Source organism: Linepithema humile, chromosome 4, assembly GCF_040581485.1.
Source record: "Linepithema humile isolate Giens D197 chromosome 4, Lhum_UNIL_v1.0, whole genome shotgun sequence".
In the NCBI taxonomy this organism is placed as follows: Eukaryota; Metazoa; Arthropoda; class Insecta; order Hymenoptera; family Formicidae; genus Linepithema; species Linepithema humile.
This window is the reverse complement of record NC_090131.1, coordinates 24,453,186-24,479,826: the sequence shown is the minus strand read 5'-3', so window position 1 is coordinate 24,479,826 and position 26,641 is coordinate 24,453,186. Positions and strand designations below refer to the sequence as shown.

The 26,641-nt window shown below is 36.2% G+C and overlaps 1 protein-coding gene across 1 annotated transcript; it reads right to left on the bottom strand.

Annotated features, from left to right (window-relative positions):
* Positions 1-43: 43 nt before the first annotated feature.
* On the bottom strand, positions 44-25,710 carry BNIP3 (BCL2 interacting protein 3). Its single transcript, XM_012367483.2, has 6 exons — positions 25,485-25,710; positions 14,185-14,362; positions 10,282-10,369; positions 897-970; positions 525-677; positions 44-257 (listed from the first exon to the last, which is right to left on the bottom strand). The coding sequence occupies exons 1-6, from the start codon at positions 25,525-25,527 to the stop codon at positions 206-208; spliced, it is 588 nt and encodes a 195-aa protein (XP_012222906.1). The 5' UTR covers positions 25,528-25,710; the 3' UTR covers positions 44-205.
* Between the last annotated feature and the right edge of the window lie 931 nt (positions 25,711-26,641).

Genomic DNA, 26,641 nt, shown 5'->3' with positions numbered 1-26,641 from the left:
TATTATAAATTGGGACAATCGAATTATGTGCTGCGTGTATCTGTTTCTTTTTTTTCTTTTTTTTTTCTTTTTTTTTTTTTTTTTTTTAGGCTCGATCGCCTACCGGCTTGTTCAGTCTTTCTCTTGCATTTAGTCCTCTCCTCTCCGCGCAAAACAAATTCAACCGTGACAATCTTAATGCTGACATTCCCAGAAACCGTCCCCTTCACTCAATGGCGACGCGAGACATCATGAAACCTCGCCTGGTGAGCAGAACACTGCAATCAAAAGGAACAAAATTCACATTCGAGACCAATAGATTATTGTGTATAATAACTACTAATCAGGATTAATGTGATTTTATTGATAATATCACAACAAATGAGAGATTAAATTAATATTCCCTCGTAAGTAATTAATATTATTTCGTGAATACAAAATATATACACAAATGCATAGAAATTAACTAACAAACGGTTAACAGACGAAAAAGTAGCACGACAATTATGTCGGCCTTGTGTCTCGAGTATTACAAGTAATCTTACCCCAGACCGGTCCCAATGAGCAGAGACAAAAGATTCGTGAAGAATAGCGTGTAAATGACCTCTTTGGAAAACAATCCGTTCTTGCCGACCTTCGCCGTGCGAATGCTGTACGTTTTCCTCTTGCTACCCAGAGGATGTTTGAATTTCCAATCTCTGCAACACGATAGTACCATCAAAGCTACCAAACACGCAGAGTGTACATGATAAGAACACTTTGAATTACTTCTGTACAGTTTATTTAGTGCAATGTTTCAACCAAAAATATTATCCGTTTTTCACAGTAATCTGATAAATTCAGTAACGATCGATTGCGATAATAATAAAAGTATCTCAAGTAATTCTTAGTGAAATCAAGAAACTCGATTATCGTACTTTGGCGGCGCCTGGTCCGGTCGAGAGCTCCATTCGTAGATCCAATCCGTGTTCTTGTCTAGAAACTCGCCCTCCTGCGAAGCAAATGAAAGCTTTATTAGTTTCCAGAACAGTCGAGGCCGAGAAACGACTGCGCCGTTACGCGATTATCGCGCAGCGCGACGAAAAAACGACCGAATTAATCAACGCCGAGATATCAGCTGGGAGAAGTCGAGGGGGGGCGGAGAAGATTGAAGAGGTGACAGTCGACGGCGAGGCATCCCCTATGAATGACACAGCCGCGTCGCGTGGAAGAGTGAATGCTCAAGAGTGACCTTTGGCGTGCCGCCAGTCGACATACGCACCGACGGGTGTATTCCGAATCCGATGTGCGCAGTTATATTATATCCGCGACGTGCGGATGAACGTCGCACACGCCGCCGGTTTGTAAACAATTGTGTCGACGATTATATTTCTGCCGGGATCGATGAAAGAGAAGAAACTGGCGCGAGAACTGGCGCTCCGCGAACTTTCAATCGGAAAATTTAAATTTTTAATGCGCCACTCTCGAGATAAGAGAATTTCGCTCGGTCCCCTTTCGAACTGGGTCATCGATTCGCGATACCCCCGATATGACAATGTACAGGAACGCGCGAACAAACACACGTAACTCCCTGCGTTGCGATTCGTGGATATGGAGGCTACGATTAAAAATAGCAGCTGCGCATGTAATGCACAAGCGGCATGAATCTTCTCCCATTTTCCACTGCGCGTAAAAGTGGGTGATTTCATTTCTTCGTGTTACCGCAATCGAGTAATGTTACGTTCACTGTTTAAGGAAAACAGATAATAAGAATTGAATAACAAGAAACAAAAGTCCGATTAATTAAATCTACGCGTTGTAGCGGCTACAAAGTATAGCTTTGTATTATTATCATCTTCCGTCGAGGTTAACGACGAGCGATCACAGACACTATAGGTCGTGATATAACTCATTATATAGAAGACAAATGTCCGGCTATTCTATCTAACAAATAAGTCCAATCTTCTTAACAATGATAAAACTAGCCGTCTCTATATTTAGACAATAGAATATGCATTTTGCGCTACTTATCGATCAAGGACTCTGAATTGCATATTCACGCATTAAGGACGCTCCGTAATCAGCAATAAATATTCATATTCGTGTTCATTTTCGTAATTGAAGGACCTCAAACGTCAGTTTAATATTAATAGGTATTAATTTAACAAAAACTGTTCAGAGTCGATCAAAAATTTATTTTTTTTTATTTTACTGTAAAAACTATAAAAAATATTTCCTTTTATAAAAACTACAGTGTTGTATTTCAAATATTATTTCGGAGAGAAATTGGATTTGTATTTCATCAATTCTCATACAATCAAATATATCAATTTAATATCAATTTAATATCAATTTAATATCAATCTTTCCTGATTTTATTGAAGGTATGCGTTTTGCGTGTTATTTTCGTCCGATATCTAAACGGTAGTGTTTACGGTTGTAGACAGCACTTCGTTATTGCTAAGATATGGTTAATCCCGCGGATGATTCACGAGGCTATCAATCAATGCGAAGATTGCGCGTGCAAACGCTCTTGGTTATCTCACACGCATAGCGCGCGCTGCCATAACGTAACGCTGCCAGAACCACACTCGCTGGATTATCAGCAGTCGAGAGATGATAATGAGCGTGCGGAGGAGTTACGATCGAAGGACACATCGCGACATTCCTTCCGTTTGCCGTATCGCGCAGTGAATACCGCGGAAATGTCGTAAATCGGAAATGTCGCCGTCGTAAATCGTTTATCGGAGCTGCGTAATCGGAAGGAATCGATAAGCGGAGAAGCACTCAATCTAACAATCACAATGGAGTCGCGAAAGCGGCGATGTTTCTTTCCAACATGCATCTCCGCGTAATTAACGATTTTTTTTTGCCTGCGTCATTAGCACTAATCGCGTTATCGCCTGCTTGGGGATGAAATATAGCGAACATTATCGTTCACTTAATCCATTTATCGTGATTCTTCACCGGCGCGCGGAAGAGGACGGTGACCAACGTTTCGCACGACAATGCATAACTGCACACGCGATTGCAATGCAACCGCGCGAAAAGACGATCGATATTGCACACACTCGCGTGCAGTGACTTTTTGTGCCTTTTATACGTTTTTTTTTTTTGCATCTCGTTTCTTTAATCCACGCGCGCAATCACATCTTTCGATTATGAGCGTCGAGACGTCGGTGGAAAGACCGCCTCGAGCGCCGTTATAAATAACTTTTGCAGCTGCGTTTTCTTTTCATCACCTTCCTCGGATCTGCCGGGGTCACACGTGCCGATTGCACGTCGTCAGGAAGTCGGCGACGATGAAGATACGATGTGACATGGACCCATTTAAGTCCAAGCAATTTTGTAATCTACTTTGATCAGATCTGAATTGCATTCGTTTATTCCTACTTTGCTAATATTTATTTTTTATTTGCTTCTAATTTGCCAATGCTAACATCCTTTTTTTATTAATTAGTGTACCATTTTTATGAATAATCAATTCTTCGCGCTATGCTACTTTTCTACTTTATGATAAAATACTACAGTTTTCCCACAAACGAGTTTCTTCCAAGGAAAGGAAGAAAAATACGGATGCGAAAGAGCCAGATGTACCGAATTAAAGCACACGAGAGTTACACGAAAGTTAAGACTGTGTTAGTCTTTCTACTTATCGTCGTCCTATTTTTTCCTATTCTCCTCTTTAGTTCGATGAGAAAATACTTCTCTAATTACAATCATCTAAAGCCGCAAATCTTTTAAAAAAACTTGAAAAAAGGAAGATTTGTATTCCATTATTTTTTACTTATTTTTCTGAATCAATTGCAATATTCTAACGTAAAAATAAATATTGGTGTGCTGATTGAAATTTACTCAGTGTCTCTTTCACCCATAGAAATAATCCCGAGTGAGTTTTCGCCCGATTGATCCGAGTCCAAATTTAATTTGCCTGCAACAATACGTTTCTCGCGCTAATTGCGTCGTTAGTGCCAAGTCTTTTGTCGCGCGTCGAGGAAAGGCGGATTCTGTTGTCACGCTGATGGAGCATCAATGAATCGAAAATGCTGGCTCAGCGTCCAAAAGGAGAATGGGTTCCCGGACAGCGCAGACGTAGCACATGGCGTGAGCTTGCCGCGATCGGCGATTGGTTAGTCGATACTACGACGTACACGAGAATTCCTCCTCGCGTTCTCGACTTCGGTTTTTTATCAGCGATTAAACGTAAGCATAGTAGCTGCGAAACGCAACAAGTTCGCGACGCGACTTGTTGACGATGCGCGGTGCGTCCCTGAAATTATTTAACGATAGAGAGAGTTCATCCGATTATAAACTCCGATGAATCAGGAATTTTTATTCTGCAAAAATATTTATCTAGCACGTCGTTTTTGCATAATTAACCTAATTGGTATATTTAATTATTTATTTATTATTAATATACATAATTAACTTTCTATTATTTTCGCAGCCAATTATCTGTGAAATAATTTTTTATCTTAAGTAAATAAAATTCTAAACAACTCAATTTTCAATGCTAAAAGAAGACACGACTGTCAGAGTGCATTAACCGCGCATCGCGCTAGTTTACAACCGCAACGCGGCAGCTCATAGACGAGACCATGTATGGCGTGTTCTTGAAGCCTCTCGTAATCACACTTTCCTAGATCAGAGATTCCCAGAGAAATAGGAAGTCTCTTCAATCGGATATTTGCAATTGCTTGCCCATTTCCTAATGGCTAATAATTAAGTCAATTTTTACCAAATTAATAGCAGAATAAATAATATTAATGGAAACTCCTGAATTCTAATTAATAATTTTCAGTATTATTTATTACTTGCTATTATAACTAAATTAATAGTTAATGCAAGTTCACGTTCATTCGATATGCGTGAATGCATTGCTGAACTCGATACATATGTTTTACATCACTCGTTCGCCTTCGCGAATGCCGACGCGCTGATTCTAATTATTCTCGCTATCTCAATTGCAGTGGATGTAACGGAAACGTCTCTCTTATATTTCACGAAATTTCCGAGTACGCCGTCGTTTCTCTGAACGATATAATTACTTTCCTCGCGGGAAAATACTTTCCCTTTTTAAAATTTCAATTCAATCGCGATGAGACGGAATGCAGGACACGTTGCTTCCCATTTGATTAACGGTTACGCTGAACAATGGTTGAGAAGCTTTGTCCCGCTACTTTGAATCCTTTCACGCGTTTACTCGCAACAATCAGCCGCGGTCGGAGTAGAAACGTGCTCGCGATTGCAGTCTCGAATGCAGCACACCGCCGGACGGACGTTGACCGTGCACAGCAGCCGGCGTTAACATTAACGTACGGAAATATAAATAAACTGTAGCACATAAACTTGCGGTAGCAAGTAAAACAAGCTCGCCACGGTCAAAAAAACGTAAGAAAAATATTTGCGTTATCATTGGCGTTTTTTCGCAGTTACACGCGAAATATATACGCAACGCGCGTGAAGGTATGGATATAAATTCCCACGTGACGCGTTAAAACACTGCGACGACATTTACGACTGACAATGGTGCACGTCGCGATTGGCCTTCAATGTCAGATTATTCAATGACACGTCGCGACATCGCTTCGCATTCGTATCTCTATTTAATATTTTTTTTTGCGGTCACTGATGCTCAATAAAGTTGAAGTTACGTCAGAGTGACAGTAAACAGCCATGAGAACAATCCAGTTTGATTAAGTAATCATTGCTTTCTCACACTTCGAGTGTTTCGCAAGGATGAAAACGATATTTTTGGAAGCTGAAAAATACAATCTTGTAATGCAAGGAAAAAAATCACGTGTCAACAGTGACAAAAATGTAATAAATAAATCAGTAAATGTATCTTTTATCATCAATTTATAAAAAAAAATTTTGTCGGATAATTAATCATTCATTATTTCGAGTGCCTGCAAAAATGACGTCAACAAAATGTCGACGATGGCGTAAATCGCAATTAATTAATGACGCTATTCTTTTTATTGTATTTTTACAAATTCCTCTTCAAACTTAATTCGCCAGTTCAATTTTTGATAAAAACAATTTTATTATAATTAAACGCTACTTTTAATTTGATCTGTATTTATTGAAAATATCTGAAATGTGATTTCCAATCATTTTAGGACGTCCTATAAACAAGCGGCACGAAATGTGCCGCATTACAGGCGCGTTCCATCGCTGTAGCATACTTTAATTAATAACGTGATTACAACAACTTCGTGTCGCGAATTTCGCATCCGTTACATCCGTTGCATTCCACGTTACGGATATATGCCTCAACGGAATGAGCATCGCAGCTATACAGTGTGTAAAACGACTGCGAATTATGCGCTGCGCAGGCTAACAGCATTTCACACTGTATCGACTTTACACCAGACAGTATTTTATAATGCGCAAAAAATTGAAATATAATACAAATTCAATTTTTATGAACTTGTGTGTTCAAAATCGGCTTAACGCGGAAAAATGTGAAAAAAAATATGCAAACGATAAATTCTCAAATTTCTGTAAAGTTTAATTAACGAATGTAGCGTTAACATCGCCATGAGAGTTGAAAAAGAGAAATTTGATATTTTGAAAATGATATGAGTTATGAAACAAAGAATCGAATCGCCGAAAAATATCGCGATAACAAACGACGTAATTGTTCTGCAAATAATGCACTCTTTGGAAAATGCACTCTTATCTTTAATCATTTTACTATTATATAGTTAAATAATTAAGATAACAACGAACATTGCTAATGCTCGAGACTATCTCTTGGCGTCGCATTAACACGCAAACTGCACGAATCCGTTCACTGCGAATGTAACAACCGGTTTGCGAGCGATATGAGAAGAGTAAAAGCGGGATACGTGTTGATCGACTTACAAGATCGCGCGATCGCTGTTACAAGTTTTACGAGTTTCATTGTCAACGAAACGGTACGCGACCTTCGATAACGGTAGGATTTTTTTCTATTTATCGTTATAACGATTTAACGTTTTGATTTTCGTTTCTGATTTAAAAATTTTATTTCTTCAACATAATGTTTAATTAAGTAGGCGAGTTCGACGACGTGAAAGAAAGTAAATTACCGACGTAATGACGAATAAAAGTTGAAAAACAATGTAGCTAAAGTACAGGCGTTTCCTAATTATTCTCAAGGCGTTGTTAAGAAATTAATGACGAAAGAAGGAAAGTGAGAAGCATAATTTCTTCAAGTATTCCACGTTACACAACTGGAGTGAAAGAGAATGTAGAAGCCTTATAAGATAAGAAACACGCCTTCACAATATTACATATAAATACAAACAATCGGTTTCCACCTAACTACAAACTTGTCTGGCAAACGAACTGTCTAATAAACATGTGGTTCTAACTATTTGTGAATACGTTACTTCGTAAACATGTAGTTTTTATCTGTAACGTATTCCTAACAAAATATTTTCTTACCCCAAAAATATCCGCTTGCGAGTCGTGAAAATATGTACGTAAACAAATGTCGTTACATTATCAAGCGCGTTTATATTAATAATGATTAAATTATTGAATAAACATGGTAATATCCGTATGATAATTCATGTATGTAGAGTTGAAATTGGAGAAAGATCAATTGCTTTAATTACGCGAGACTAACGCGCGGAAAAGAACGCCACAGTAAGGATATTAAACACGGTAAATTACCGCGATTCATATTTCAATATCAGCGATTTGTTCCTTTTTCCTCGCCGACACAAAGCGCTGGCGAAGAAACGCGACACTGCGCTAAAGAGCGAAGCGAAAGAAGGCCGGTGACTCATGGAAAAATCTTCGAGAACGTCCGTGCCACTTGTTATCGTCGTTACTCATACCGCGCGATACAGTAAGTCTTTGTCACTATTTTCGTCCGCCGCATAATAAAGTGCATTCACAGTCTTTATCGACAATTCCGCTGTATTCGTGCGACGGCTTTGTGCGCGAGTCACTCGTGAAGATGTTACGTATTGTTTCGAGAAACTGTTAATCGCGATCTCGCGATAATAGCGTCTGTTTGCCTTCCGCGTAAAGATAAAAAATGCAAACAAGATGCTTTACGACTCCCGTGATTATTGAGTGTGTTTTTTTGCGAAAACCCACCCGGAAATATATTTCTAACGCAAACATTAATCAAATGTTTCATGCTTCTGAAAAAAAAGATTTTCTATCGTATCTTTATGTCTCTGCAGTTTTGCACAAACTGATAAATAAATGGGCACAATAGAATAGTTGTTTTTTACATGATAAGCAACAGGTTCGATGTCATTATTCAGAGTCACATCTCTTTAGTTTTATTTTTTTATTATGCAAAAAAGGCAGATACAAAGATCAGATTTATATAGGCATTTAGAAACCACATTGCAAGTAATAAAAACGTAATTCAGAGAATTGTGCGTTTAAGAGAATTTTCATGCATTTAGAAACAATTTTGCGTCGCGTGATCACGCGCAAAATTACCAAAATTATCAGAGCGACGGATGTCCGTGACTTATTTAATAAAACGACGACTGACTCTAACAGAACTGTTTAAAATGAATGGGATATTTCTGCTGAGAAAAAAATCTGCTTCCGTCGAAGAATCGAACAAGTCGCTGTAACAGCTGCTAAACTCCTTTAAGAAACGTGAGAAAAATTAATCCGTACTAATTTCTCTCGACTTTGAGATAAAATTTCTCAAGTTTTCAAGAAAGTGGAACAGACTCATCGTATCGAATCCTCGCAAGCTTGTCATTAATTTTCTTACACCAGCGATGTTGTAGCGAGAAAGTTATCACAATCTTGGGAAAACAACATTGCGCGGGTTTCATCGCGCGACCTTCCGACATTCGCCGGGAAATCGGATGCGTGAAAGAGAGATTTCGATAATTGAACATCGCGAAGGAGCATCGAAATGCCGCAAACTCGGCGCGATTCGCCGTATGAATAGTGATACGATAACACCGCATTTGCATGCAAATTGTTTTAGTCGCGACTCGTTCCCGCCGATTTGCACGACTATACACAAAGCGAAGAACGGCGCCACGTTTGCGTTCGATCCGTTATAACACTTCCTGTTTGCACGAACCTTTTTACTTTACGCGCACCGTGGATTACGAGGAACGTCGCGATGCTGTTGTACGCGTGTTGTGAATTAACATTTATGTCAAGAAAAATGTGACTCTTGACTCTGTGTTGACATCCCGCATGATACAACAAATACAAGATTAATATCACGTAAAGATACTCTAAAAAATACGTGTGTACAAAATTGTTTCTAAATTAGATGCTATTTCGGAATATGAGCGAAGCTCCGTATCGTGCAACATCGAAGAGCGTCGTTCCGATCAAGATACCGAAAAGTCGTCGAAAGATTACACGTGCCGGATTTCGTTTCTCACGTAACTGGGACACGGTAAAAAGAAGAGATTCTGGAAGCGTGTGCAGCAAACCTTTGTGCTAACTGGCATACGTGGCAATTCGCAGCAGCTCGCGGCTAGAACGACGCATGGCGCTAATGAAGTCAGTGATCCGGAGACCTTGCACGGAAGAGACGGCCCCCGCTCGATAAAACCAGTTGCGCATCGCCACTACAGCCGAACACGGTATCGACGTCCCGTACGCGAACAGCTTAGTCGTTCGATATTATTCTTCTTCTTACTTCCGGCAACTTCGAGAAAGTGGCGGAAATTACTTTCATTATTGCGACGAAATGGGGAAATTTCAGTCTTCCGCGACGTTTGCAGAGTTCCGACTTTGAAAATTAATTTCACATTTCATTTTTACATCTCATCTTTTGGAAAAAAATTTTTAAATATTATTTTCAATTAAACGATTGAAAAAGAATGTATGAATATTCATTATTTTCGATCGAAAGCGGAAATGAAACGAGATCAACAACGTAAATGGATTATCATGTAGTAAAGTTTCGCAAAAAGTGCATGACAAATTATACAAACGTATTATTTCAAGAGATCGATTATAATCATCAAGTCAGACATACTTCCGCCAACTTTGAATAACAATTGAAACTTCGTTCTCGCATTACGAGAACATAGGTGTGTTCCACTTTACTCTTACTTTGTTGTATAAATACTGTAACAATGTACATAACAGATAAAAGAATAGATAAAAGATATACGGTGCGAAGAGATATCGCGATAGCAAACACTCTCCGCAAGAGGAAATTTGATCGCGATCTTGACACGCTTCTAGAATGATCGACCGGGCTCGTAAATCGCAACATAATGAGCATAAATACAGTTATGACACAGATGAATGGACATATGGCTTCCTATAGTCGCGTTCAACTGCGCAAAAAAGTGGTGAAGAATCGATTATGAAACTGACCTTGTTGCAGCTATAATTTATATAGACTCCTTTGAGCTCATCTTCGGTCGAGAGTTCCGTGTTCGGGCTGTTCGGCGGGCTCTTCGGGCTGGAAATGCAAAAAAAGAACGTGTTACAATTTGAAAACGGCACAAATAAGCAATTATTTTCCATCTCGAAATCCTTCGACCGAACTCATCGCTTGTTTATTTAATCGATATATTTGACGCTTGTTTTTTCCGCTTCGGTCTGTTTGATTTAAAATCACGTTTAAATCTGATTTTATTATATCTGCGTATATTTACATTCTCTCTCATCTCTGTGAAAAATAGATAATCCATTGCAGTACATAAACTCGATAGAACGACTATGACAAATCTTCTGCATATTTTTTTCAGGCACCCAAAATACTGAATAATTAAAATATATCGAGTGTAATATATTTCTTGTCAGAGATTCCATTCTTTTTGTTTAAAAAAATGAAAAAAAGACCTAAAATTTTCAATAAAGTGACTGTTCAATATAACAGGAATATTAAAAAATAACTATTGTTAGAAAAATATATATTATAATTAAATAAAAATAGGAATTTTGATCATCTGAAAAAAATCTATAAAATGCTATGAAACATATCGTATTTCTATAACTATTATGAATAAAAGATACAAAATTGTGAACAAAAACAAAATTAAAATTTATTCAGCAGCGTAATAATAAAAGTGACTAAAACGTGACTTTTTGTGTAAAAATGTGAAAAAAATGACTTAAGTAACTACAGAGAAATCCCTGTCTTGTAGTTTTTTCGTAAAATAGTCTCCAAAATAAAAATTGCAATTTTTTGCTACACTGCACTGCGCGTAAAAATGTGTAAAAATAAAACAATAAATATTGATTTATGTGCAAATACAACGCTAAAATAAAATAATAAATATTAATTTATTTTTTCGCAATTTTAAATCTTATCCTATTTTATATTTTTATTACATTTATATATACTTTTTATTATTTATTGCATTGTGTATATAAATTTAAGCTTCGAATATGTTTCAATTTTAGAACGCAAAATACGTTTCGCACTACTTTCCGATGGATTTCTCTGAAATTTGCCGAAAAGCATTGTCTGTCACTTGTCGCGATAAACGCGCAATAGTCGCGATAAGGTGATGCGTGAACAGTCGTCGCGATAAATGTCGCCTTGGAAGTTCGCGACCCCCCGCATGCTACACGTGATCAGCAGTGCGTCGACGAAGTCGATTGAGCCAACAAAGCAGTCGCAATGCGGAGGCTTGCAGTTATCTTGGCGTTCAAGCATCGATGCAACGAACAACGAAGAAAATTGCTGTCAAGCCCGTGTTATCACCGATGCATCTCAGAAAAAATACGAGAGTCGGGTCATAATAAGTGCATATCAAGTACATTCGTGTGTACATGGGTTTACAAGAGCGTTATCAGTTCTCCTACTACCTACTGCTTTTTTGATAAAACACGTGTGTTTGAATTTGCGATTATTTAAGTACGTACAATGATGATTAATATTTGCTCTATTTCCTTCGATGTATTATTATTAGTCAACACGTTGATTGACATGCGTATGAATGTTGATACACATTAAATTAATACACATGATTTAATAAATAATAAATAATAAAACTATAAAATTGTTTATATGCATCATTTTTCAACAATGTTTCATAACAGTAAAGTAAATTTTAAAAGTTAATTAAAAACCTTTAATAAAGATATTCCTGTTGGAACAAGTTTAAATTATCGGCAGTCAGTTTTAAAAAACTCGATATTAAACAATATATTTAAAAAATCGTAAATCTTTGTAATTTAAAACTGAATAAAATTATGTTCCATTAATTTTAAATATCAACCAAAAAAAAAACAATTTTTTATTCTTCTTTCATTTTTTATTTTTTTAATTAAAAATATATTAGATCATTTCATGATCACAAATTGCAAAAACAAAATTGCAAAAACAATTTTATCCAAGATTGAGAGATTTAACGATGAATACCAAAATTTATTCCATCGTGTTAATTTAATATCAGTATGATATTTGCTAAAGCTGTTAACCAGGTCGCTAATTTCCTTTTCAGAAATTCCTCCCTCATAAAGAAATCAGTAGCGAGTGATGAGGGTGTAAGCCGCGGCGTACACAGGTGCATTAAAGTGTGTTAAACAATTTGCCGTGGTGTTCAATACTGCACAATGTCGGCCACATTGTGTCCCGAAATTTGAATGAATATTCCAACGTTGTTGTGCAGATATTGTCAATAACAGGATTGCCGCGATTTTCACGCTCGAGATAACATTTTACGGAGAATGCAACCGTACACATATTGACGTCCGGATCGACGTCGCTTCACTGTACACGCTTGGACAGCGCGCGTGTGTTTTCGATGCAACAATTTGCGCGAATTTTCCGCGCTAAAAATCGAATCTCCTCGCATCGGAGAAAATATGTTGAGAATTTCGGTAGGTCAGAGACATTCTGCGAGAGATAGAAATACGTCTCTTGTCTGCAGATCACACAAAGGCGCATTGTTCTTCTGTCAAGAGATTTTTCAAGTCTGCCAGTAATGCTATTTTATCCGTGTTAAAAGTGCCACGTGCTAATTCATTCAGTACAAAGGAAAGAGAAAATATAAGACGTTTATTTCGAAGTAACTATAGGTTTACATTCTCTCTTTACATACGTCGTCTTTATTTTTATTTGCTGCGACACAACATTGTGGCGGAGATTCAATTTAATGCGTCATCTAACGCCGATTAGAAGATATAGACATCAATCAAGATAATCAAATCAGCGATAATTTCAGGCTGGTAGATAAAAATTAAATTAAATTCTGATCGAATACTTCAACTGATTAATTCACGCTACAAAATATACGAAATAATGATTTTTGGAGAAAAATATAAATATAAAAACGTGAAACTGTCTCTTTAAAAAAGACAAAAATATAAATAAATTTATAATCTAAATAATAATTTTAGCAAATAAAAATAAAAATTGTAAATATACATATATAAACATTTATATTATTGTAAATTTTTTTACAGTCAACGTATTTTTTGTACATTTTGTCTCTGATTGCGCGCATATTCATTCGTATCAACGACAAACAACTTCCGCTTTAAAGTCAATTCCTATTTCGATATTCGCGGTTCGCCAAAGCACAGTGATATAGCCAGTAGGTCATCCGCCTTTTTCCGCCTTTATCTGTGCGACCTTCAAGCGTTACGATGTGTGTGTGCGTATCAGAAAAAGAGTTCTCTGTGTACACGAACCGCCGCGTCTCGGCTCTGACTCATATGATGCTTATTTTCTTACTATGAAACCCTTGCCAAGGAATAAAGGGAAGGGGGCCAGACTACTTTTTTCATCATTGAAGATAGACTGACGCCGCGCCGAAGACTCAAGTGTATATACGCATCGGGGTGAATGGCCAACTTTGTCGGTCGAGTCTTCAGACCACCCCGAATATAAGAATTCGCGAATTGTGTCAAAGCGTCTTTCAAATCGCTCGATTATACTTTTTTTTCTTAATATCACGAAATCCATCAGACTGTTTTTTTTTTCATTTTAGTGTAAAAGATAAAAATATGATGCTATCATGCCCACCGATTGTTCCATCTTCTGGACAACGTGCACATTTTTTAAATAAAAATTAATTAAAAAATATTTTTTATTAAAGCAAACTACAACGTATTTAATGCAAAAAGTCGCACTTTGATATCTTTTTCCATTTTCTTAAAAAAAAATTCCTAGAAATCCCTTACCTTTTGATCGTTTAAACTAGAAATCCCCTTTAAAATCAGAGCGATCTTTGCTTGAGAGAGTGCTTTTAAAATACGGAACAGCACTTACTCGTTAATGGGTCGGGAGATCGAGTGAGAGAATAAGAGGGTTGTTCTTACCTGTCTCTTGGAGTGTCGCGACGCGAGGATGCCAAGGAATGCCTGGCGGATGAGTGTGTGGAATCTCTCTGCGCTTCTCTGAGAAGTCGCAGATATTCACGTTCGCCGCTAACGCTAAACGGTGTCGGTGTTACGCGAGCGGCCAGCGGCGGATCCGGCACCAGCTCCACCCATGACTCTACGCAAATAAAGAGAAAAAAAATCGGTTATTCCATGCTGTGCAGGTCACCAGCTCGATTGTATTTCTACACGAGTTTTTCGAACACGAGTAACTAACGCTGTGAGCACTTTTTGGATAATATTTTTTGTGCGCAAAAAATTTGTCAAAATTTCATCGCAAAAAATGAAAAAAAGAAACAAAAGCTATCAGCAATTAATAATTCTTCAATACCAAACAAAAGCTTCTTGTCATTTTTAGTAAAAAAACCTTTAATAAATTTTAAAATTTATATCTTTTTAATAAAAATTTTTTACGAGATGTACTTATTTGGCAATTTTTTAATTTAAATTTTAATTCAAATTTACAACTTTTTATTAAACTTTATTGTAAATATCTTTATCTAAAGTAAAATGTGCTTTTTCGTAAAATTTAACACACATAGTGAAGCACTTTACAATATGTAGAGAGTGAGTGTCGTTGAACGATACACGCGATGACACACTATAGATCTTTAAAAATAGCGTTACTGGCCACCAATATCGATTACAGTAACCCTAAGAGAAGGGTCAAGTTGAAGGAGAATCTCTCATACTTTTTTCATAATACTTCGTAAATAATACACCGTCAAATTATGTACAATCTTTCGAACTTATTTGACAAGTGTCAGTTTTCATTTTATACATCATCGATTCTTGCAAGCAGATTAAATTACTAGAGAAATATGTAACATTAATAGCTGTCGATAGCTTTTCTTTATTTACTTTTATTTTCTGCGATGAAATTTTAACGAGTATTTTACGTGCAAATAGAATTATCAAAAAAAATTCCAATATTTCAACTATGTGAAGATAACAAAATGTTACCATTCTGGAAATAATTATTACGTGTAAGAAATCATTACATTTGTAGAACAAATCGCATATTTCTACAACGTACAATTAGTATCACATTTTTTTTTCTAAATACGATCATATTTTAATGTTTTCTACTTATATGTTTTCTTCATATATATAGCTCATTGTGCAGTATGATTCATGATTTTTATCGCAAAGCATTGACAAGTAAAAACATAAAACGCTATCCAAGTCACATTTGCAACAACGTAGCGTCTCGTGTCTTTTACGTAAGCAATATAATTTACAAATAAAGTTGACAAGATTTGCTTTGAAATGATTGCTGTACGAGTTGTCGCCATTCTGGCGAGACAGTTTCGTTCTTTGCATTGTATGCTAACAAAAATGCTCAGCATGCATAACGAATTAACGGCAGTAAATGACGCGTGACAATTCGTCTGAACCAGTCTCGTTGCGAAATCAAACAAATGTAAATTGACTATCATTTTTTATGCATTTTATGCTTTATAAAATCAAAATTTAGTTTATTAAAGCATATTACAATAAAATCAGATATTTTTATTGCAAAAATAATCAAGTCAATATTACGAAAAGTTCAGACAGTTTTCTTAGTAATGTGCGTATGTTTCGCAAACTTGAAAAGAACCGTACTTCGTAATTTACAAGTTGATCGTCATATAACTTCATAGTCATTAAGTTTGTATAATGCAAGATGCTCATTATAATACTAACATTGATCGATGTAGCTAACAGTCGAGTAAGAAAATGCCGATCATTCAATGGCGAACCTACCCGAGCGAAACAGATTCTCAAAGAGAAATTTTCTTTTGCAAACTACGCGTGCTATCAATATTCCGCTTTAATTGCAATTTAAACGAAGTAAAATTCAATTATGTATTATATGATAAGATCGTAAAACGCATTTACATTTCAATGGCAAATTTCCTCTATTAAGAACTACAAATCTTACTGCTTGCAATTTTACTTCCACAGCGATAATTCATAGGAAGTTATAATACATACTATAAAGTTACCATCTTGAGAAAAATTGTAGAAAGTATTTATTTTAATAAATCGGAAGATAAAAAAATATGAAAAAAAAAGTAAAATCATATTTCTGTATTTACAAAACTAAATAATGATTAAATAACATGAAATTTTTAATTATAACTTCGGGAAAATTTATTTACGCAAGGAAATATTATTATTATTATTTATAAATGAAAAATTTGTTATAGTACATAGCAAAAGGATCGTTGGTTATATTTTGAATTTTTCATTTAGCTGTTATTTTATATTTCAAATGTATCGCTGGTTACATTTTAAATATTTGACTCTTTTACGTGAATGAAAAATTACTTCATATCGTTAATAATGCACATTTCATTACAACCCGCACATGTGAAGTGGTGCGATAAAAAGTCGATATTTGTAAACTACGCAACATAATCACCTAATGAGGATGAACTCATCACTTGAGTCGAGAAATCTCGAGTTCATCGCTACGATGATTTGCTAATTGTGTAACGGATGTGAATTCATATTCCACGCTCCAACGCGCTGCAATTTCCATAGTTACGAAACCATTGCGCTATTAATGTGAAAAAATGAAAATGCGTGGATTACTGTACATTTCCGTTTCTCGAGATAACTTAGTAAACCGTAAACGATTTATTTTGAATGAACTAAATTTGGACTTTTATCTCCATAATCGCGACTCACATTGGCCAATGATATACATTATCACTAACCAAAGTTCGCGTTCCAGAATTTTCATACTTTACGAGGTCACTGATTTTCTTAACATGCGCGCAATCAGTTCCACTTTAAAGCACGGTCTAAACTGCAACATACATTAAGCACTAATTATAAAAAATTAACAACTGCATATAGACATAATCATGAGTCTTAAAGCGATTTGGACTTTGATATATTTACGTCAATTGCTAATTATAAGTTAAAAAACTGTAATTAAGTAGCTACATAATCAGCCATTTAAGCAAAATTATGCAGCGCTTAAGGGTTGAAAAAATGAAGAAAAAGAAGATAATCGACTGCACGCATTTATCAACATGTCGTTGTGTTTATACATGTATATCACGTGTTACATGCGATAGCCACGACGGCTAGTACGCTGTCGCTTTTCTAGTCGCGCAAATCATCCGGGCGGTAAGGTTTACTTCGAGTTCGTTCACCTAAACGTAAACCGTCGCGAAGCACGTTTCTGCGCTTTCGCCTGATCTGACGCATCGATATCCCGGCACGTGAACAGCTGAAGCTACTCAAAGTACCGGAAGAAAAAGGAAAATTATTACGTTTCCGCTCGATTGTATCGAACAATTTCGTTTCAAGATATACGCAATAATTGTGTATCAATTGTATTTAATCCATTTTCTTTACGCAAGAAGCTAACTTTCCTTCCGAATGGCAAAACAATTACCTGGAAGGCCAAATAATAAACTGCTGCCACGCACGAGCTTTTAAAATCCGCGATTACACGGTGGATTTGTCACGCGATTCTTATTTCCAAGGGAACGATTGACTATTCGAGCATGTAGATTTAATATTCTTAAGAGTACGAATTATAAAAATGGATAGTTGCAGCGTAGTTCCTTCCCGCTCTGTAATTCACTTTGCGTTATAATTCACTTTGACAGTTTTTAACGTATTAAAATTGTAACGAGGTCTTCCACAGCAAATATGTAAACAATGTGATAATATCTTGTCTGCTAAAATAATAAATGACATACTTTACATAGATAATTCATAGTAAATAATTAATTTAATAGCTTTCAAGAATGCTATGTAACTGTTTTGTAAAACTATCGTGCACGATCTTTGAAAAACATCATTTTTATTAAGAAAAATTGAGAAAAGAAAATAAGCGCTTGAAAAAACTAAATATGCATTTTTTGTGTCAACGATGTTTTTCCATCGTGAAATATTCATCTTCTACAATAAAATAAAACGCAATTTTCCTGACAAAGTATTTCCGCGTTTTTCCACTTGCGGAAGCTCGTAAACATTGCAATCACCTGCTGATAGAAGCGTTACCGGCTTTCGCAGGTAAACCGAACGATACATTACGTCAATTGTTGACTCGACGAAGATGCGCGATATTGCTATAAATGTTACGTCAAGCTAGATCGAGCGAGCGAGCTCGTCAGAAAAAGGAAAAATCAACTTGATAAACACTTCGCGCTGTTTAAAATGCGCGACTGGTTTGACACAAATTCTTCGTCGAACAAACTTTGCTAATATTTACTGAACGGAAAATAACAAAATATATAAATATAAAATTGCACTGTACACGTGTACATATTATATAAATCGTGTTTAAACGAATATACGATAGAAATTCCAATTTATCCTTTAATACCTAACTTTCTTTCATTTGCTTACAAATAATTATATTTAAATACAAAAAATAAAAGCTGGAAATAAATAATATATATATATATTTCCTTTCATACGTACTATAAATGAAAAATAAATATTTAATAACTGTAGGCAATCTTTGATTGTACGAGTGCAATTGAATCAAATATTAATATTAATTAATATAGAATTATTCATATTTAGCATTATTAATATCAAATATCTGTTTACCAGTACACATTATATAACGCATTGCACCGGAAAACAATCGATACGCACTAGGGATCTCTTGTTTCTCACGATAACATCGCCACCGCTTCACATCGTGCATAATCACGTCGCGCAAAATTTAATCGTCTAATTTGCAGTTGATAAATAGTTCCGTAACTGCGTTACGTTACGCGTAATTATGCCTAAACCCGCCAGATTCACGAGCCGTATCAGGGATGCACGAGTTTACATACGCTCGCATCGTGATCGCGTATCGTCGCTGGAAACTACACTTGCGTAATCCGCTCGCAATTTGCAAGTTATGAACGTATTAATCACGGCGGCACAATATCGCCCACAAACTACGGACGAGCGAGTACTCCGCCGTCGGACGCTCTTTTGTACGCCAAATTGTAAATGCCGATGGACGCCGACGAAGATCAAAGCCCCGGAGAACCCATTCAGGATCCTGCGAATTGCTATTACTTGGTCAGCCGCGATCACGTGCGAATCAACGTGGACAAATTACGTCGGTTGATAGCTCTGACAAATCGGACCTTCCATCCGCATAGTAAATTGTGCTGCCCGACCGCTTACAAATGCAAATGTAACGCGAGAGTTAAAGCAACAAGTCGTAATAAAAAATGGGCGTGAGGCATTATCAACTTTTGCAATCAGAGACACAAAAAGAAACCAACCGTGAAGCTTCTATTTCGAAAATTGTTAATATAATATGCATCAAAAATTGTTTTATTGTTCTCTATTCAATTTCTGTTAAATATTATATTTTATATGTAGATTAAGTTTTACGTTTTACAGGTAGAACATTTAAAGAAGGCACACTAACATTACACGTGTCAAACTCGTCCGTGCAAAGTTGACTTGGATAGTGAATGCAAATATTGAAAACAACAAGTATTAATAACATTGTCCAACAGGAAACTCACTGCGAAACAAGTTTCTCCGCCCAGCGAAACTTTGCATGTGTTACATTGATGACAAGATGGAGATAAATGATAATGTCATTCGTTTACGAAAATCTGTGTCTTAAGTATCACAAATTAATCTTGTAAAATTTGCCAAATCTAAAATTACTTTATTGGGTTGCGCCGATCTTTTTGTCGAACAATGTTTATTAATAGTCACTTTAAATATATTTGCATTCGTGCTTCAAGTCGACCTCGCACATGTGAATGTGCCGGATGCAGCTTCACTCGCACTGGAAATATCAGCAGCTGATCTCTAAAGATATCCATTACCTCACGTTAAGTACATTCAGTTACTAACCACACCGTTTGCCAATTACAATCCCCCGCAAATTAACTTACGGTCGTTTAACTTTCATTAACCCGATCTTGCAGTATCAATCGATGTTATTGACTCATTGCTTTCGATCGTGCTGCAATTCGAAAACGGCGCGATACTCCAGTATCGGAATAACGGTTTAATTTTAACGATTGAAATTAAAACAGTTTATTTTTGTCCATAATTGTGGAATGGAAAAATTTCACGTATTTTAACCATTAATGTGTTGTCAGAGACAACTTGATAACATAATGAAAATGACGATAGAAATAACTACGTTAAAAAATATGTTGATTAATTTCCGTATTTCTAAAAAATTACATTTAATATTCCGTGGCTTTTCAATTCGCAAGTGCAATGAAAATTTTGATACGGAAAAGGCTTAGCGCGAAGAGAGACCTGCTACGTATCAGCCTAATGCAGCAAAAATAATATTATGCTAGCCGCAGTGTTAAGTCTACGAACATGTGCTTGTCAAGGCTGCGCGTATTGACACTGCACGATGACGATAACCGGTGTTATAGGATGTGCAAGCTGATCTCCAAGAAGCTTTGTGACTTCTCACAAATAGTCTCTGTTACATTGACAATAAACCGCAAATGGAAGTATCGTTGTATCCAATTTAATGTTGCGGCTTTTTACCGTAAGATTAGCATATTTTAAAATCAATTTTCTATAACTTTTTAACAATATTGCATTGTTCACTTTGCTATATTTTATCATATTTTTCCGCAAATTTTTTCTCAAATTCTCACATTATTCTCTTAAAAATATAATACGCAATTACTAAGGCATTCCTGAAATAACAAAAATAATAATTATATTTGTGAAAGAGACTGATAAATGAGTGTTTTTAACTTCCAATAACATGTGCTTCAAATTCCAGTAGCATGTATTTAAAAATGTTAAAAATTATTAACATGTGTTACTAATTAAAATAATTATGTGTTTGAAATATTAAAAATTATTTTTAATATGTAAGATTAAAGTGCTTTTAAAAAAAAAACTTACTTGTAATCCTCTTAAATAATTAATCTTCGCAGAGTGTTTCCAAGACTTTTGAGATGTTTTTATAAATCAAATATAATGTAAAAATTAATGCTCTGTTTCTCCTTTAAGCTTCGCGACAATACAATTTTATTGCAAAAAAATTTCCACGAAACTACACTCGAAAATTAAATATCACGAGTCACGTCCGCAGAATCGCTACTGTGTAGCCTTAATCAATCGGATTAAGGACTGGCGACGGTTGTTACGGCTAAAAATAAACGCGTGCGTGTCTCTCCCTATTTCAGTCTGCCATTTCGATTAACACACCATGCTCGTGGGCGTTCACGCAACCGATAATCGCACGCGCGTACCTTATCTATGTTTTAAATTAAACATCCTTTCATTGATAGTCAAATAGATGCAAACGTGCGAGCTGCTCCGCGTCGAGCCTCGCGCAGCAACATTGCACACAAATGCAAATGCTTATTGTACCGCCGAGATCTACACCGAGATTAATATTTTGACTAATTAAAGAAATAATTTAAGAATGAGATTTATTGATAGATAGATAAATGTTACTTTTAGTATTAACTATTTCAAATTTCACATAAACAAGTAAAATTAACACAAATAATTTTTATTAAATAAAGAAGAATAAAGAAATCAATATGTTTTATAACAATGGCGAATAAATAATCAAATGAAATAATCTCGTTAATACAGACGATGAAAAATTACGCCAATACGAACATTTCGATGTTTCTTCGATATTCTCTAACACGATATATGTATTATTAATAAACACGTCAGAGAGATTCCATTTATTACGGCTTTTTAATAAAGATTTAAAAACTAATAATTCAGAGGATGCTCGGCATTTATTTGCGGCTAGCTGATCCGTATCGATCGGCGCCAGTGGGCAACGAGAAGGACCGTTCGAAAGGACGAGTGACGGGGAGAGAGTATGTGCAGCCACGTGAGCTGAGTCACGTAGGCTCTCGAGTCCTGGGAACGATTTCGGGTCAGCGCCACTCTAATGAGCCGGGTCTTCGCGCGGAAGATCACGTAGCTACGTGCCGATGATCGCGTGTTGCGAGAGAAATGACTCATGTTCTTTAGACACAATCTCCGATAGAGTTCGAAATGTATATCCGAGTGTTTACTTCGTTTCGCGTGAAGCTAATTCCGTACACCAGATTCGCGTCCAACAGATTAGTATTCCCCGATGCAAATTAAAGTGCTTGGAAATAATGGGCGTTTACTCCGGGGATATTTGCTTGCCTCGCGCACTCTTGACACGATTAGAAATTTTGCGTATTACAATTTCTCTATTACGTGAGCTAAATCGATCAAAATTATCGCTTTGTCAACTTGAAGACAAGATAGCGAGTATCGTGACATTATTTCTCCGTCAAAAGTGACAACGCCCTACATCTAAAATTAACGGTGATACTTTTGGAAGACGTAATTTTCCATTGGATTTAAAGTATTGTTTGGCTATATGATTCAGTAGATTGAAGACAAAGGTACAATATTGATAGTGATAGACGTATACAGCCCTGATCTTGACCGAGCGCCGTGTTCATTAGGGCACATCCGATTTAAATAGAACAATCTGGCTGCGAGTTTGCAAGACGCTGACCCGATTCTATTTATAACTAGAATATTCGATCCAGTTGTCGCGACATTTTTTAAGTAATTTCGAAAAAAAACTAACAATTTTTTAACACAATTTTGAATACTTTTTTGTAATAGCGTTTTAATCTCCCGTTATTGGCTTTTTTAAAAAATTTTTGCATTTTTGTTCTCTCTCTCTCTCTCTCTCTCTCTCTTTCTCTCCCTGAAAAATACGAATATAATTTTTTTATGAACCTTTCAACGCGCCAGCCTTTCTCGCACAAAATTTAATCGATCGCTTTCAAAGTTAAATGCCTCACCGTACTGAACGGTCATACAATTTATGAGTGATTTATGACCGGTTTCCTATCGGAGAATGTACGCAAGTAAATCACCGCATAAGTTATAAATATGCGCGCGAATACACGTGTAAGAAATAAAATAAAAATTTACATATAAATGAAAAAATAACTTAAAATTCTTTTTTTTAATTTAATTTTAAAATTAATCTGACTGGCATATCAAATTATGCAGCAGAATTTCATTTTTAGGATAATATCGGAAATAAAGAAAGCAAAAATGTAAAATTCAATACTTTGAGTAGATAAATTTAGCGTCCATTCTCAAGTACGCTTGCAAAACGGTACTCCACTTTGTGGTTTATTATTGCGCGGACGTCACTGCTTAGAATCTTCGAAGATGCGGTGTGTAATTCAACATGAGAGAGAAGATGTGACTGGAAAGAGAAAGAGAAAGAGAGCGAAAGAGAGAGAGCGAAAGAGAGAGAATAGATAACAGTATATATTGCTACAAAGAAAATGAAAGCATCGACAGGTGTTTATTTTTTTCGTCAGCTATCAACCAGACAATACTTTGTAAAACAAACACAGATAACGTTCAAAATAAAAATCATATCTGTGGCTTAATCAAGTGGCCTTCACACAAGATGAGATTTGCACGTGTTAAAAAGAGTCAAGAGGCAAACCTTTTAGATTAGATTTCAATTAGACACAATAAGTTTGTTCTAAACTTACAACACAACTGAAAGAGACTGAAAACAGAGATGTTTGAATTTGAATCAAAAAATATTAAAAACCCATAAAATTATTTTAGTATAATAATGTTGATTGAATCAATATAAACTTTAGTAAAAAGACTAGAATAATCAAAGCGTCTTGTAGTAAAATACATAAAATTATTAAAGCAGTAGAGTCGTCTTCACAAAATTTCGTATGTTTTTGAAGAATTAGCATATGTGAAGATGTGATTATAAATTATTAATAATACGCTTGACCTATTTTATAAGACTAACCACAGCAAATATATCACTGCGGTATAAAACTTCCTAAGAAGATTATAAATTCAGACATATATTCTTTATTTAAGCTTTTAAAACTAAAAGAAAATAAAAAAATAATAAATTATTCATGTGAATCTGAAATGTTGTCAGGAATTTTAGGAATAACTTGTCGAAATTCAATATCGAGTTTTTAAATTAAATAAAAAAATTTAAATGCATCGTGAAATTTCCCGCAAATTGTGAATTTCAACGCGGATAATATTGCTGTCAACTGTCACTCTTCGATTACTGATAACCACATCGTGGTTGACATAGCTTATAATCGCCAATATGTCTATGGCCTACCATACTGAACATTTATGCTGGACATCACAATGAATCTTATCTTACTTTATCATGATTATACCGGATAATATCGGGTGCTGTACACAGGAAGTGTGTCTACGCAGAAGACATCATGTGGAAATAATATATTCATATGAAATGTAAATAACTTTACATCTGCAGTATCTTCCATTGAACATCTTCAATCATTTTGCTGAGCATGAATATTTTAATTTTATCTATCTCATTTATCAAAAAAAAAATTTTTGCTAAAAACACAAACAAAAATATTCGAGCACTTGTTTGTATTTAAAATTAGAACACTAGTTTCTAGAATTATCTTTATCTTTTTACTATTATAGCCAAAGATAATATAAAAATACTGATATTATTATTTATTTCATATTTCAATCTTTTTTCTTTTCATAACAAATCTCATAAAAGATGTAGATAAAAAGATACGAAAAAATCTTGATACTGAATTATGAACAAAATGAACAAAAATATGCATTTATGCGAATAAAAACTTTGACGGGGAAGATATAAGGACTTTTGATAGACAACGATTTAACACGCACAAATTTCATTCGGCGTACTTCGTGAAGTAGACTTCGCCATGAGACTTCATGCGTAGAACCAGCCAGGCCGAGTATCGATTCACGCGCGCAGCATCAAAAATTGAATCTTCGCCGGATACGACGCAGCAGGTTAAAAATCGAAATGGCGCCAAAACTACGCTGCATCACGCCGCATCACACGCTCCGAAAATTGAAACTACTACAATCCCCGAAAATGTCGCATCAACTCCAAACATCACGCATTGTCATGAACAAAGAGTCTGTTTTCTTTACAGTATCGAAATTTAAGCTCGTCATAATACTAATTACTCAGATATCAATCACCGGCAAATTTCTCGCCGCGCTTCCGCGTTCAGCAAACGGCAGTTCTTTGACGCCGATTCGAAAAGTGACGCGTCCTCGCGAAAATGCCGGTGGAAACACGATCGCGGATAGTAAACCGTGTTTGTTTATGCTCACGTCGCAAGAAGTGGAGGAGGAGGAGGGAGGTATACAGAGACAACGCGCGAAATGGCCGCGCGATATGTCGTCGCGTCTGACAATCGGCGTACCCCAGCGTTTCTACGTTTTACGTCTTTACTCACCGCTCAGCTGTTCGTCCGACGTGTACTTCACCGTGGACGACATCGTCCTGCCGTGCGTATATGCACTCGCGTTATAAAAATATCGTGCGAAGCAGCACCTGAACACTGGACGAAACGCGAGTACGATGTATACGATGAGACCGAAAAACAGGACGCTTCAACAACGACGCACTTGCCGCCGCGAGTAATCGCGATGAAATGCTGCTTGACGCTGCTACGAAGGCAGCGCTACCGTGCTTTGTTTTGACACACGGCGTTACACGCGCATGTCAGCTGCGGCTGTCTCGGCCAATCGCGCCTCGCCGCGGTGTAAATATACCGCGCGAGTCGATGCTGTAACTCGCGAGATGCGACTACGTGCATCAACGCGTCAGCGCGCTCCGCTCCGAATAAAGAGAGGATTGCACAATGTTACAACACGCGCGCGATTGTTTTCTTTCATCGCTGGATTACTGATAAATAAAGCAGAAATCTGTCTATAAAAAAACGTGTGATATAAAACGCATTGTCGAAACAATCGCGTCATTTACGAATAATAAAGATTCCCCAATCGACGAACAGCAAATGCCATCTGACGATGCTGTACTACAACACTTAGCTGCATGTGATGCATCAAATGCGACGTCGACCAATGAACACTCCGAAATCGGACGCTCACTACAATGCGGTTCAGATCGCAAGCTGATTGGCTCGCTGTAAGTGCGATAGGGGTATATATACAAGTGCGCAATTTTATCTTCGGTACTCAACGGCATCAAGTCGATGTTTGATTGAAGAGCGTTCAATTTCAAAATATTTGATGTTTTATTTTCGATGTATAGACGCGCAGACTCGCTGCTGTATGGCTCCTGTTATTCACGTTGTTTTACCAAATTGTTCAACAATATATTCAACAATTTTGAGTTTTTTATCAAAAGATAGATAGTTTAATTTTTTCTCTCTCGCGCTATTTCTTGCCAAAAAATATTTTAGTTTTGCTTATACTTCGAAATTATCAAAGATTTTTTTATTGAGATATATAAATGGTTATGGCAGCGACGTGTGTACAACCCGCTAAGTACTAACATTGTATAAAAGTTTAGAATAATCAGCAATATCTCTGAGATGATAAAATAATGAAAAATCTTGTAGTGAAATAACATAAATAAGATAACTTA

Excerpts from the sequence above, each read along its gene's own strand:
- BNIP3 (XM_012367483.2), bottom strand. The coding sequence starts at position 25,527 with ATGTCGTCCACGGTGAAGTACACGTCGGACGAACAGCTGAGCG. Across the intron at positions 14,363-25,484 it reads GTCGGACGAACAGCTGAGCG|AGTCATGGGTGGAGCTGGTG; the intron begins GTGAGTAAAGAC and ends TTATTTGCGTAG. Across the intron at positions 678-896 it reads CCGGACCAGGCGCCGCCAAA|AGATTGGAAATTCAAACATC; the intron begins GTACGATAATCG and ends ATCGTGTTGCAG.